Source organism: Topomyia yanbarensis, chromosome 3 (assembly GCF_030247195.1).
Source record: "Topomyia yanbarensis strain Yona2022 chromosome 3, ASM3024719v1, whole genome shotgun sequence".
Lineage (NCBI taxonomy): Eukaryota > Metazoa > Arthropoda > Insecta > Diptera > Culicidae > Topomyia > Topomyia yanbarensis.
Window position 1 is genome coordinate 139,032,830 of NC_080672.1, and position 13,788 is coordinate 139,046,617.

Genomic DNA, 13,788 nt, shown 5'->3' on the forward strand with positions numbered 1-13,788 from the left:
ATCGAAGGTTAAGCCGAGGTAACGTATTTCCGAGGTCCAGGGGATGTCTATCCCGTTCAGGCGAATCTTATTTGTCGGCTCTAGGCGCTGCGTATTTCTGTGTGGGAAAATGATGATTTGCGTCTTAGCCGCGTTCACGCAGATTTTCCACTTAGCTAAGTACTCGAGGAAGGAGTTTAGACCATTTTGTAATTTTTTGGTCATGCATTTAATTTTTGTACCCTTGTACATTATTGCGGTATCATCTGCAAAGAGACATAAAACTCCACCGCCTGGAAGTGGGGGAATGTCCGAAGTGAATAAGTTGTATAAAATTGGTCCTAAAATGCTTCCTTGAGGTACTCCCGCGCACACATCGTAGGGATCAGAGAGTTCTCCTTGAAGATACACTTTTGACTCGCGACCTTGTAGGTAGTTCTGCACGATTTTTACCAGATACGTTGGGAAGTTGAAGTGAACCAGTTTATGTACGAGACCGTCGTGCCAGACGTTGTCGAATGCTTTCTCTATATCGAGGCAGGCCATTACGGTCGACTTGGAGACCGCCTTATTTCTGGTAATGTAGTTGGACACACGTTGCAATTGATGGGCTGTCGAATGGCCTCGACGAAAACCGAACTGTTCCTCTAAGAGAGTATTGTTCGTCTCAGCGTGTTCTAGAATTCGATTGTAAATTGATCGTTCGAGAGCTTTGCTGAGGGCAGATAGCAAGCTAATCGGGCGATAGCTTTCAGGGCAGGTTGGATCCTTACCCGGTTTAAGAATCGGGATGACCTTGGCAGTTTTCCACTGACTTGGGAAGTATGCCAGCGATAGGCAACGGTTAAGAATTTTAGTTATCACGGTGTACGCTTTGGGGCCCAATTTCTTGAGAACCAAGTTAAACAGGCCATCAAAGCCAGGAGCTTTCATGTTCCGCGCATGCTTGATATTGTTCCTAACTTCGTCAACGGTGATGATCTTATTCAGTGGGATCTCAATTGGAGCAGTAACTAGGTTGTTAATAGTTTCAGAGACAACTGCATCCAACGGACTAGTAATGTGTTGACACATATTGTGAGAAGACAAGAAGTGCTGAGAGAGAGCATTTGTTTTTTCGGCAGAAGTAATTTTTATGCTATTATTTGCTACCAGAGGAGGGATGGGCTTAGGTTTTGTTTTTAGAACTTTCGTGACTCGCCAGAAGGGCCTGGAGTAATTTGGAAGGTTGCGCATATCAGAAGAGAACTGTTCATTCTTAACAATTTGTAGTCTAGTCTTAATTATATAAGTGAGCTGTTTTACGTGATGCATTAATCGGGGATTTCTTGTGCGTTGGTACTGCCGTCTCATCGCATTACTTGTGGAGATCACTAATTTGGTTTGTTGATCGATTTCAGTGTACTTACTTCTAAGCCGAACAGTTGGGACGAATCTCTCTTCCGCTTCGTGAATTACACTCACCAGAGACTGCAGCGCTTGGTCAATATCATCTGTTGTATTCAAGTTGACGTCTTCATCGAGTTGATCTTCGACGTGTTGAAGAAATCGGTTCCAATCTGCACGATGGAAATTTCGACGATGCTGAATTACCCTTTGTACAGGAGCAGCACTAATTTCAACGATGACAGGCAGGTGATCTGACGATAATTCGGTGATGGTTTTTGATGTTGACAGATGTTCACTGAAGTTGGTGAGAAACACGTCCAGATTTGATCCAATACCGTTGCGGGAGAAGAAGGTAGGTGAATCTGGGTGAACCAGCACGAAGTGGCCATTGAGGGAATCATCTGCCAGAATTTTCCCGTTCGTGTTTAGTCGAGAGTCTCCCCACGAAGGATGCCGAGCGTTGAGATCGCCAGCACTGATAAACCTTCCACCACGTCTGGTTAGTTTTTGTATGTCATTTTTTAACCTGATATCCGAACCGTCCGATACACGCGATTGCTTTGGGCAGTAGGCTGCGATGAGATGCTACTGTTGATTTCCACTCCAATTGATTCGATCATTGTTGTTTGAAAACTTGGTAGCACTTTAAACTGTAGGCCTCTACGGATGACTATGGCAACTCCTCCCCCAGCAGCAGTTGTCTGGTCCATCCTAATGATTGTGTAAGCAGGTAGGCAAAAGTTAGCCTCCGGCTTTAGGTGGGTTTCTGTTATAGCGGCGATATCGACATCATGTTTTTTTAAGAAGTCCGATAGTTCGAGCTTCTTCGGAGCCAGCGAACGGGCATTCCAATTAACGACTTTGAGAGGTGAGAATTTAACCATGTCGATAGTAGAACATCATCATCACTGATATCTGCTCTTGACTGGAACGACACGCTCTGGTCTGCTTGTCGAGTTCTAGAAACAGGGTGGCCAGCTGGTCCATTGAATAAAGTTGGCTCGTTGTTGGTTGCTGCACAGCATCTGCATAGCTACGGAAACCTGGGGGAGGTTTCTTCTTTCCAGCGGTCGGATCAGGAAGTGAATAGGTTCCCGGACACAGTGGCGGGAAGGCGAGTTCATCTATAACCGGATCTGGCTTCTGGTTTGGTTTTCGGTTCGGCTTCTTCCTTTCGATTGCCGCCTTGCGAATTTTCAGAAATTCTGCTCGCTTAGGACACAATTTGTCGGTGGCTTCATGTTCCTCTTCGCAGTTCGCACATTTTGCCATTGTTTCCTCCATAGGTTCGCATTGCTCTGTTTTATGAGGACCTGCATACTTTTGACATCTGCTTTTAACATGGCAGTTTTTTGCTCCGTGCCCAAAGTTTTGGCAATTTGTGCATTGTGTCACTTCTCGATGTACAGGTCTGTAACGTTCCCACTCGACGATTATATAGAAAAGCGTTTTGATTGTTTTTAACTCGCCTAACGAAGTAGAGCCTCTCTCCAAATGGACCAGATACAGTTGATCCCTGTACTTCACCTTTTGGTTTTGTCTTCGTATCTTGTAAACCGCCTGTGGTTTTAGTTTGCACTCCTCAAGCGCCTTCTTGAGTTCTTCAGTCAGCATGTCTGGCAGCCCACGGAGTATCACCTTCAGCGGCTTGCTCGACGGTAAGTCGTGTGTGAAGTACTCAAATTTAACTTGGTTTAAGTAGTTCTCTATAGCGTTGTAATGCGGTTTTTTTTGATTTCCTGGCTGGGCAGAGCAGCGAATTTATTGTTGGCCAGCAGCCGTTTCGTAGCAGCCGTCTCGTCTCCGTCGGCATCAGGTTCTAGCTGCCTTTTGGATGCAGCGGATTGCCCTGCAGAAGGGCGCGGTTTTCCCATCTCTTGGGACGACACTAAAGTTGCAAACAGCTCGGTGATTCAAGAACACAGGTAGCAGCGTACAACAGTCGAAAAATAGCGTCCAGTCTCGGAGCGAGCTAAACACAAAACTGATTGATGCTTTCTCCGCGCTGTTACAAACAGCTTTATATATGCGCGGACTCGCGCTTGCCGTTCGAGGGATGGTGGGTGAGGTATCGCGTTGCTAAGGGCAACCCGTTGACGCGCTTGCTACGCGCGAATCGGCCCGTTCGTTTGCCTTCTGTCCTCGTATCTCTCCTGATCTAATCGCAAAATACATGTCGCAATACGGAGAAGTAGAATCCGTTACACGTGATACGTGGAGAAATGTCTTCCCGGGTACACCTAATGGTGTTCTTGTGGTGAGGATGCGGATCGAAAGACCTATCCCCTCCCACTTGACTATAAAACTTAAAATCCACGAAGCCACTATTCATCAAACTACGTTATGCACCCATGAGGGGCAAACTCCTACGTGCAAGTATTGTAATCAGACAGCACACCACGGACAACCTTGCGCGGAAGATAGAGGAGAATGTATCGCTACCGATTGCCAACGAATCCACGGAAAACCAACCCAAAAAAGAATTTCCAATACCAATACCTGAACCACAAACGGTTGCCAAATTTGTGGCAGCTGTTCAGTCCATATTGACAACTGCCAAAGCAGCATCCAGCACCCCTGAAACAACTGTAAGTAACATCGGTGATGAAGATAATAAGAATGACGACGGATTTACATTGGTCACCCGTAAGTGCAAGAAGCAGGAAAGAACATCTGGTCGCGAGCACCGAGGCACTTTTAACGATGCTGACCTTGATACAGAGGACAGAAGAGAATTAAACGGTCCCCATGACGCAGTAGGCGAGCCGCGAAAGAAGGTCTCCGCTCGCAATAAAAAGTTGCGCGCACGAGATCCAACGGACAAACAATAATATTTGTTTTTATTTATTTTTTTACATATTGTAAATACATAAAAGATCCACGGCTCCGTTAAGCTACCGCTATGAGCAGGCTTGTTATTTGCTCACGCAATGAGCCACAAAGAGCGAAATACACCGATTGAAAATAGAGCAGCACAAAAACACTGCGATGTGCAGAACGACCGCAGAAAGAGACACTTGAAAACGAAAAAGAGTGCACCAAGAGCTGCACAATTTCGTTCAAAGAGTCACCTTGAAGAGCCACTTTTTTGTGCCTCCCCTCACTGGAAAGCAGGTAAGAAGACGAATCAAACTACAATTCAGATAAAGTTTGACCGGAAGAACGTTTTAAAAATGTTTTTTGGTTGCCTTCTCTACCTACGTGCGCGTGGGACCAAGATGCACACTAAAGAGCCTCTTTATTTCTACTCTTTGTGGCGTGCAGCCATGGAGTAGGATACACGTGTGGGAGCAACACGCATCGGAGTGAAGAGGTTTATTGTGAAAGAGAAGAGCGGTGGTTCGCATGAAAAGTGCAAAGAGCGTTTGTTTTTTCTCTTTATTTGCTCTGAGGTGCATAACATCCCTGGCTATGGCTATGTGTCAAATAAACGAAATAAAAAAAAGATTGACAGGCACCTCATTTATCTTTAAGGGGGTACTCCTATTTTCAGACAACTTTTTCTAATAAAACAATGGGAAATATTTTTTCTTCTTTAACCTTGTATAACGGTTAATTTCAAGTAACTCAACTGGAGATTTTTTTTTATTAAATTTTAAATTTATTTAGGCCCAAATGCGGTAGCTCAACGAGGCCGATTGTTCGTTTTTTACAATAAATAAAAAAACAACTATGTTAAGTTTTTTGTCTCGTTTAGACGCAGCTTTCTGTTGCGTGTTGAGATCCTTTTTCTAGGGGGCGAAATATTGCCAGTGTTGTCCACTGCCATTTGAGGTTCGATCCGTTTGTCTTCTTTTGCGTTGTCGTTCATGTCCATGTCCTCATCCGTACTACTTTCCTGCTGCTCGCGGACAGATGTTCCAGTTTGTGTCTTACTCTTATCGGTCGTCATTGTATGTTCGTATTTTTCGGCATTCGTTTCGTTGTTGTTGTTGCTTGATCCGAAGATGTTGGTTTTGCAGCTGTTAGTGGTTTAGCGTAAGATGGTTCTGGGCTGATTTCAGTTTGATTGGTTAAGTTTTCCTTAACAGTTTCTGCGCAAGGTTTTCCGATGTGCAGCTTCTTCGTGCAGAACTGGCACGTAGGAATTTGCCCTGGGTACGTGACTAGTGATGTTTGATGAATGAGAACATCGTCACTTCCTAACGCTGTGACGGTTATATATGAGGGAATTGGCTTGGTCACACGCATTCTCACCACACGAACACCGTTAAGGATGCCCGGGAAAAAATTCCTCCAAGTCTCATGTGTAACGGAGTCTACTTCTCCGTATTTTTGCAAGCATTTTTCAATCGCGCCGTCAGGGGTACGCGTAGCCAAATCATGGACACGAACTTCTACAGCGCCGTTCTCGATGTATACGGGAATGCTATATTCAACATTGCCGCATTCGGCGGTGTGCTGCATGTTGTTTCGCGAGGCGAATGACTCAGCTTGGTTAATGTTGTTGAACGAAATCAGCACGCAATGTTTGATATGATGCATTTGTAGGGTTTTCACTTCAGCCAGATTGAGTTTCATCTGCACTTTTAATAACTGTTCCACTTCTCGAATGGCTGGTCTTACGGGGCATTTCGAAAAATCAACAGCAACACAGTTCGGCCGTATCTGGGTTGCTTTTTTCTGGGCACCGTCACTCATCACTAAATCGCACAGTAGGTATAGGCTATTGTTATATGGACTGCTTGTGTGATAGGCACCGATTGATTTTTAGGTAGAATTGACTGTTTTACTTGCGCGGGACGATTTTTTGCTTCTGCTCAGGGCGAGATGTGAAGACAAACTGACTGGAGATTTAATTTAGCTATATATTTATGCGGGCGATATACAGGGTGTTTGGTTTGTGGTTGAGAATCTCTCGAGGGGTGATAGAGGATCATATTTGGCGAAAAAATCGTTCTACACATATTATCAAATCACAATCGTTACAGAGTTATTGAAATGTTTCTCTATTTGACTTGTTTTTTTCTTTAAATGCCTTTTACTCAAGAAGTGAACCTTGTATTTTAAATCTTTTAGATCCATTAAAAAGGTGAGAAAATTTCCTACCGAATAATGCTCTCATATTTTTCAGTTAATGGATTTAAGTAACTTTTAAGTGATGAAGTAGCCATAAGCACGTATTTTGATGAATTTTTAGTAAGTTTTCTCATAATAAAGAGTAATGAACATAACATTATTATCCAAATGTCGATTTTTAAAACGACCTATAATTTATTTTTTAACATAATATTCGTATCTCTTCTGCTTTCGTTGAAAATTCATTATTTAAATTTTTCTGTAATCGACTTATATCCTTATTATCAAAATTTTATTGGAAAGCTGAGAAAATTTCCTACAAATACCTTTTAGTTAAGTGTACTAAATGGCGTTTAACCAGTAAAGTAGTTTAGAATTAATGTTTTAGAGGAGTTTTATAATTTGCTAATTAACAAACTTCATCTTTGTGATAGTTCATAGTTCTTTTCAAGTCCATAGAAATGCTTTACAAATTGTTTTTACACTTTATCCCTATCTCTTTTTATTTGGCTGCAATTGAATAGAAGATACAACATGACGTTGACACAAATGCAGTGCGTTCAATATCGTCGTAATTTGCATTTGCAATTATGTGATTAAAACGATTTTGCGACAAAACCAAAAGAGATACTGATACGGACTCAAAGAAGGAATTGTAGAACTTGCTAAGATGCATAATTTCGATAGTATTAAAGGTGATTTTGAAGAAAATTAGCAAAAACGCTAATAATTCACTAACTTTGAACTAATTTATACAGCAAAAAAAATCTTGTAACTTTACGTATTGCCAGATGCATATAAAAGAAGCGTCCCATTTCACATATTTACATTTAATTGCATGTAAAAATGTGAGTTGTTCGGCTTTTCCTAGGTCATTCAGTCTGAGTTTCATCTTCAGTCTGAGTCGCAATATTTAATTTTATGTATCATTGCAAGTAAAATCCTATTATCGGACAGAAAAATAGGTCGCTACGTTGCTTACGTCAAATGTTATTTTCATTTTTTTTAAGAGTGTACTTCTAAAAGAGTACTAAATTCACTTAACTGTAAGATACACTTTTCTATGCAAAATTTTCTAAGCTTCCAGTGGAAACAATAATGATGTCATCTATTTAATTTTTCAATAAAAGGACGAAAACTCGATAAAAAAACTTCAAGATACTTTACTTTGAAAATGTTACTCACTCAATAACTGAAAGATATGAGGATACAATTTAATATCCACTTGAAATTTGACGTAGAATTTCACGTGTAAATCCACGTGAAATTCCACGTGAGAAACTTCGTAAAGTTCTACGCGAAATCCCACGTGAATCCTTAATGAAAAAATTTCTCACCTTTCTAATGAAACCAATTGAGTTGAAATACAAAGTGTACTTTTTGATTTACAGGCATTTAAAGGGTTATACCGCACAGTAACATTTTTAAAATATTGAACTTTTTTAATGGTCCCAAATGTGCTTTAGTGTCTTGAAGGTGGTGTACCAAGCAACCGCAGGCGACAATAATTGCTAAATATTCTAAATTTTCAATTCTGCCGCCCCGAGCGCACTGAAAACTTAAACAGCGTTTTTCTCGAAACCACATTTTTGGAGCTGGCCGGAAAAATAACTCGAACAAATAATTTTCTATAGATTTGAAATTTTTACAGTATATTCAAAATTGATTTCTCCAGCGACGCACGAAAAATTTATTTTTTTTAATTATTAGTTTTTTTAAACAACAATTTTGTGTCGATTTTTATGACATTTTAAGCGATTTTTTACAAAAGACCATTTCGCCATTTCGCGAAAAATTGAAATATAAAATAGTACGTCTTTTGATATTATTATAGGGAACCGCAAAAACTTTAGTTTTAAGCTCTAGGTTAAAAATTACGGAAGATAGGTTTCTGATCGCGTACCCTTTCTAAAAAGTGGTGCCTACGGACCTAGGGGCAGATCACTCTAGAAATGTATAACAAATTTGCATCAAATTAGAAAAAATGCATTTAATTTCCATTTTTGCATCAACTTTGCACTCCCTCGCAGAAAAGTTTGTTTAACAAACGTCCTACGCTGATTCTCTTTGTTCGACGTTTTGTTGAATGTAGTGCTAGTTTTTTGTAGGGTTTTGACGTCTTACGCGCAACGCAAAATACATTGCACGCAACGCAAAATACATTACGAATTTCTATTTTGATGGAAAGAAATGCATTTAATTTAGCTGATTTTTAAAAATGCATCTCAAGTGATCTGCCCCTAGCTACGGACAAATGCTGCACAGCCGCTATCTGACAAAATCACTTGAAAAAAAATATATTTTGTGCTTGACAACTAGTACTATAAATCCCATTTTACAAGATTCCAATTTGCCTCTTTATTAGGCCTAGAAAAAATCCCGAAATATGCCAATTTTTTCGTGATCTGGTGTAAAATTAAATACATTTTTAATGCTTTATAAGAAAAAGTTGTCTGAAAATAGGAGTACCTCCTTAAAGACAAATAAAGTGCCAGTCCATCTTGTAGGAAAACTATGCCATTGTACTGATTTCGTATTTGTTTTAATGCATGCATATTTAACTAAATTGGTTAAAATGGAATTAGAAACGGGGTTCAATGGAAAACACTCCGAAATTTATAAATTGAAAATACGGTTCTTTGAGAAAAGTTTTGTGGTTTGAACAGTAGTAAAAATTTGCAAAAGAAACCAAATAGATAAGAAAAATGTCTTTTTTACGCGGTTTGTTGAATTAACGCTTTTTTACGCGAATTTTTAACGCGGCTTTAAATTAATGCGGTTTGTTACGCGGATTTTTGAATTGACGCGTTTTTTACGCTTTTTTTGCGCGCACGTATTCCGCGCGGAAAAAAATTATGTTATAGGTGTTTATAATTTAATTTATGTAATATATTTTATTCATGAATTCATTTAAACTTTTTGGTTCATTTTAGACATTTTATTCAATTTGCTAATTCAATCCATTAGATTTATTTAATGTCTCATCTCACTGCTAGGTGGATTAGACAGATTTTTATTTTGGATTTTAACATTGATATTTAATCTCTAACTGCTAGAAAGATGTTGCTTTCGGATTTGAGCGCTTTTGGGACGAAATCAATAAGAGAGGCATAAGTTCATTCTGCTTTTGAATATTCTCAATATTATTTTGTAATCAAAGGTGGATAGTTGGTCTAATTGATTCATTATTATTCGAAATATTTTTTTTATCAGTGCATTATACCTTTTATCGAATTACTGACTTATGTTCGTTTGAATAACATCATTCATAATGTAGTAATAATGGTATGTTCCAATTCACAGGCCCTCACTTCTGGACATGGACCTGTTAAAACAAAACGACTGGATAAATTACTCCGAGTACGAGTATCAAAACAGTCTAATACCGAAAAACAGTCAAGCCGTGGCGGACGTGCAGCAATTTACCAACAACAACCTGAACCGAACGATCGAAAATGGTGTCTTCCAGAATCCGCGCATCGCGGCACTCCGATCACGTCGTAACTCGATGAGTGACAACTTGTACGCAGCGTCAACGTTCAGTGGCTTCGAATCGGTAATAAACGTAAAGCCATCCACATTCACAATTTTGGGTCACGGAACGGGTTACAATAGTGCAACCACCAGCACCCAGGTTGATAATTCCAATTCGAGCGAAAATATGAGCGAATATGAACGGATGCTGCGGTATCACAGGGCGGGTGCGACGACTCCCATCATCAAGGATAAGATTACCACCGGGTCAAACTTTAGGTAGAAAATCTACGGTGTACCACTATTATCAAAACTAATCCAAGTTCTCTTTTTTAGGGTTTCCGAAGCACGTCAGCATAAGAAACCGGCGTTCACAATTATCAACGATGTTCTGCCCAAGTCTCACTCGTTCGATGCATCACTCAGTCCATTACAGCTCTATCAGAATAAGCAACGGTTGGCGGCGAATCGGATACTGTCGGCCAGTTCCATGGGAAATAGCGGGTTTTACAACCGCATCCTCGATCTAGTATCGGATGGTGGGTTTCCGGCTTACCAGCGTCGGTTCAGCTATTCCGAGGCTTCCCAAACCTCACCGGTACGACGAAAAAAATCGATTTCAAAAAAAGGCGGGAAGGAATCGAAACGCACAAAAACTAAAACCACTGCCTCTGTTGTCAATCCTGGTCGGAAACAGAAGGGGGTCCTAGGAGTGGTGAATAAAGCACATCTATCTCCCAATAGCAGCACTGAGCTGCACGACAAAAGTGCCAAATTGATAGTTACAGCGGCGTCAGAGGATGGACGTTCGATAACGCCGGACAGCGAACTGCCGGATCGGGTAGACATCCCAGAGCATGTAATGAGAAACATGAAACTCCTATCGTACAAGCCATTCGGCGGAAGACGTATGCTTTCGCCAGTTCCGGACAAAAGTTCAATGGAGAACTCCCAGACTGAACTGCAGGAGCAATCCCCGGCTAAGCAACAGTCACCAAAAAAGGAAAAGAGTCACAGTTACTTCCGGAAGCCGGTTTTCAACATTCGTGGATTGCTTTCACCTAGGAAAGCCAAAGAACAAGAAGGCTCACCGACCAAGACAGATAAGGGAAGCGGAGGGCTGGGAGCAATTGCGGCAGCCGGAGCGGTAGCGTTGGCGGCAGCAGCAGCCGGTGACAAGGAGAAGAAAGAGGAACCACCCAAGCGGAAGAGGTTCAATTTAGCTAGAGCAATTATTGATTTTGGGAAAAAGTCTGATCTGGAAGAGAAGCCGATGGAGCAACAGCCTCAATCTCGTAAAACTGAACCGGTTGTGAAGCGCGATGGGAACAGGAAAGACTCAGAGGGAAACCGTGTAAAGGATTTGAAAAAGAAGGAAAAGACGAAAGGAAAAATTAGCGCACGGAAAGATGCTGAAGATTTGCACGAGAGACAAAAACCTCGGAAGGGAGCCGTGAATGTATCAACGAAAGGTGTCAGTAGTAAGAAGAGTTCGGATAAGGCGTTGAAATCCGACAGAGTTATTAGTGGCAAACACAGGGAGAAAAGCGCTCGAGACATCAGTAGTAGAACAGGGACAAGAGCAAGCAGCGGAAAGGCATCGGCGAAAGTATTAAGAGGAGGAGAGAAAAGTGCAAAGGCAGGGGCTAAAACACCTCAGAAACCAGTGCCTAGCCCGAAAGCAAGACCACTCAGGAGAAGTAGTTCTGCTAGTGCTTTGAAAGTAGATAGTGTAAAGAAACTGAACCGTTTGTACGAGAAGAATACTAAAGCCAGCGAACGGACCGGGAAACTGCTGAAAGGTGACAAAAAGACTCGACAATCAACCGACAGTCTGTTCAAGAAAGCAGACAGCAAAGGAGATCTCCTTGCTGGAAATAAACCGGTTAGTGCGAAAGAAATCCAGAAGCGCGACTCGGAGAAATCTTTGAAAAAGAGTGACAGCAACAAGTCACTTGGTAAGTTGAGCAAAAAGAGTGATTCGAAAAGTTCGCTGCTGGGAAAGAGATCCGATTCAAAATCAAGTTTGCATCAGACTGATATGAAGGGTGGAATGATTGATGCATCACGACCCGGCAGCAGTATTGGTGGTGCTGTAGGATCTGGAACTGACTCAGGAACCCCGTTAAACACAATGAAAGAATCTACTCCGGTCAAGCCGGTTAGGATGACACCAAAGAAAATTCTTCAAAGCAAAGGATCTCTACTCAGTTTACTGAGCATGAGAAGTGGAAGCAGTCGAAATATAGTGGATCCGGAAAAGGGAACGGCAGATGGAACAAAGAGTGGATCTCGTCCCGGAACAGGTACGGCTATTGGTCGACTGAAATCCGCTTCGGTTAGAAATATCAATGAGAAACCAGGTACACCCAAAGGCAGCGATCATGATCGCAGTAGCATCCGCGAGAAACCTGGCAGTACTAAACCCACTCGACGGGCTTTGAGCAAGAACAACAGTCTCATCTCGATGAAAAGTATTGCTCTGGCTCGCTCTTTCACCAGTATTCACCGGCCTGCATCGAGGGAAAACGTTGACTCAGCGAAAAACGATTCAATGTCGCAAATGACCAAGGTACAGGAGGGATCCCAGGAGCATGACGATGGTGACGACATGAAAGGAAAAGGCAAAGCTATGACAACCTCGTCAGTAACTCACGAAATGAATGTAGCCGGTTTCGGGGAAGGCCAAAAGGTGGCAAACGAGTTCAGCGGAAATAGTCACCCATCGGGGATGGGAGAAGGGGATGCGATGAACAGCCAAGCAAGTGCCAATACTGACCCGATGAATCGTCAACACGGGAAAGATAACAGGTAAGTGAGCTGAAAAGTGGAGTTTCGTTGCTGCTGTACGCGTTTAAATCACCCTCCAGCTGCACAACCGTACATGGTAATACCCGTCTGAAAAAATAATGGGAACATCGTTAGATTGGGAGATCCATGACCAGGGAGAAACATGACGAAGGCTTGGGACGAGTTGAGTGCCTTTGAGAACAGAAACGTTTATTTATATAATGACTTATCGCGGTTATTTATTTTGCCGCTTCGAAAATGCATATTTCACCCTTTCGGTAGATACATGAATGGCTCACAAAATGAGCAACTGGTGATGACCGAAGGTTTCTTTATCTTAGGTTGAACTTTGATTAAAAGCTGCCATGTTGCTACCGGTGCTGAAGAAAATCTTAGCGGAAATCCATCGAACGCTCATTTTTGTCTGCATTCACTAGAAAAAATCAAGAAATGCATAGATAGAAAGCTATTTTTAGTTTGGTTTAGGAGACAGAGTGGACAAGAGGACGTGCAATGTTACTAATTCCCGACTAACAGTGTTTATCAAAATGTATTATCGGGGAATTACCTGGGTATGAAAAGTCGTCCTATTCATGACAAAGGTATCATAATCATGGCCCAAATAGATTGTTTTCAATTTTATATTTCATGTCAAATAATGAGAAGATGTTTGTGGTTCCCTGTTTCACAGTTGCTGCCGTTTTACTGCGAATTATTCTAAAATCCATACGTTTATCGAAATTTGCTCTAATTCAGCCAGGCAAGAGAACTAGCAAAAAATATGATATGAAAAATTTATCACATTTTGCACGATCTTTAAAATTTCCAAAGGGTATAGCCGGGTATGCTTGTGAAATTTCCCCCAAAACCAAAATCGGATTGTTGTTAGCTGTATGAAATCTAGGATAATTTTTCAGAAGAGCGTTTCAACAATTGCATGGTTTCGAGAAATTCAACATTGAAATTTTTCGAAACGTTTTTAATTCTTAGTTTTTAACGCGAAAAGCTTGAAACCTAATTTAAATTCCAGAACAAATACGGTTTATGTATGAATCGTTATGAACATGCATCTCTTTGGAAAATAAATGTTTTGGCTCTTAAATAAGGAAAAATATATATTACGCCTTTTTTGTATGT

General features: G+C 41.2%; 1 protein-coding gene across 3 annotated transcripts in view; it reads left to right on the forward strand.

Moving 5' to 3' along the window:
• Window positions 1-13,788, forward strand: part of LOC131692720 (protein stum) — a 184,885-nt gene that overhangs the window by 79,261 nt on the left and 91,836 nt on the right. For all 3 annotated transcript variants that reach the window (XM_058979942.1, XM_058979941.1, XM_058979943.1), the window contains 2 exons: window positions 9,691-10,140; window positions 10,198-12,672. In XM_058979942.1, the coding sequence (XP_058835925.1) occupies window positions 9,691-10,140; window positions 10,198-12,672 (2,925 nt within the window). The remainder of the gene's footprint in view (window positions 1-9,690; window positions 10,141-10,197; window positions 12,673-13,788) is intronic.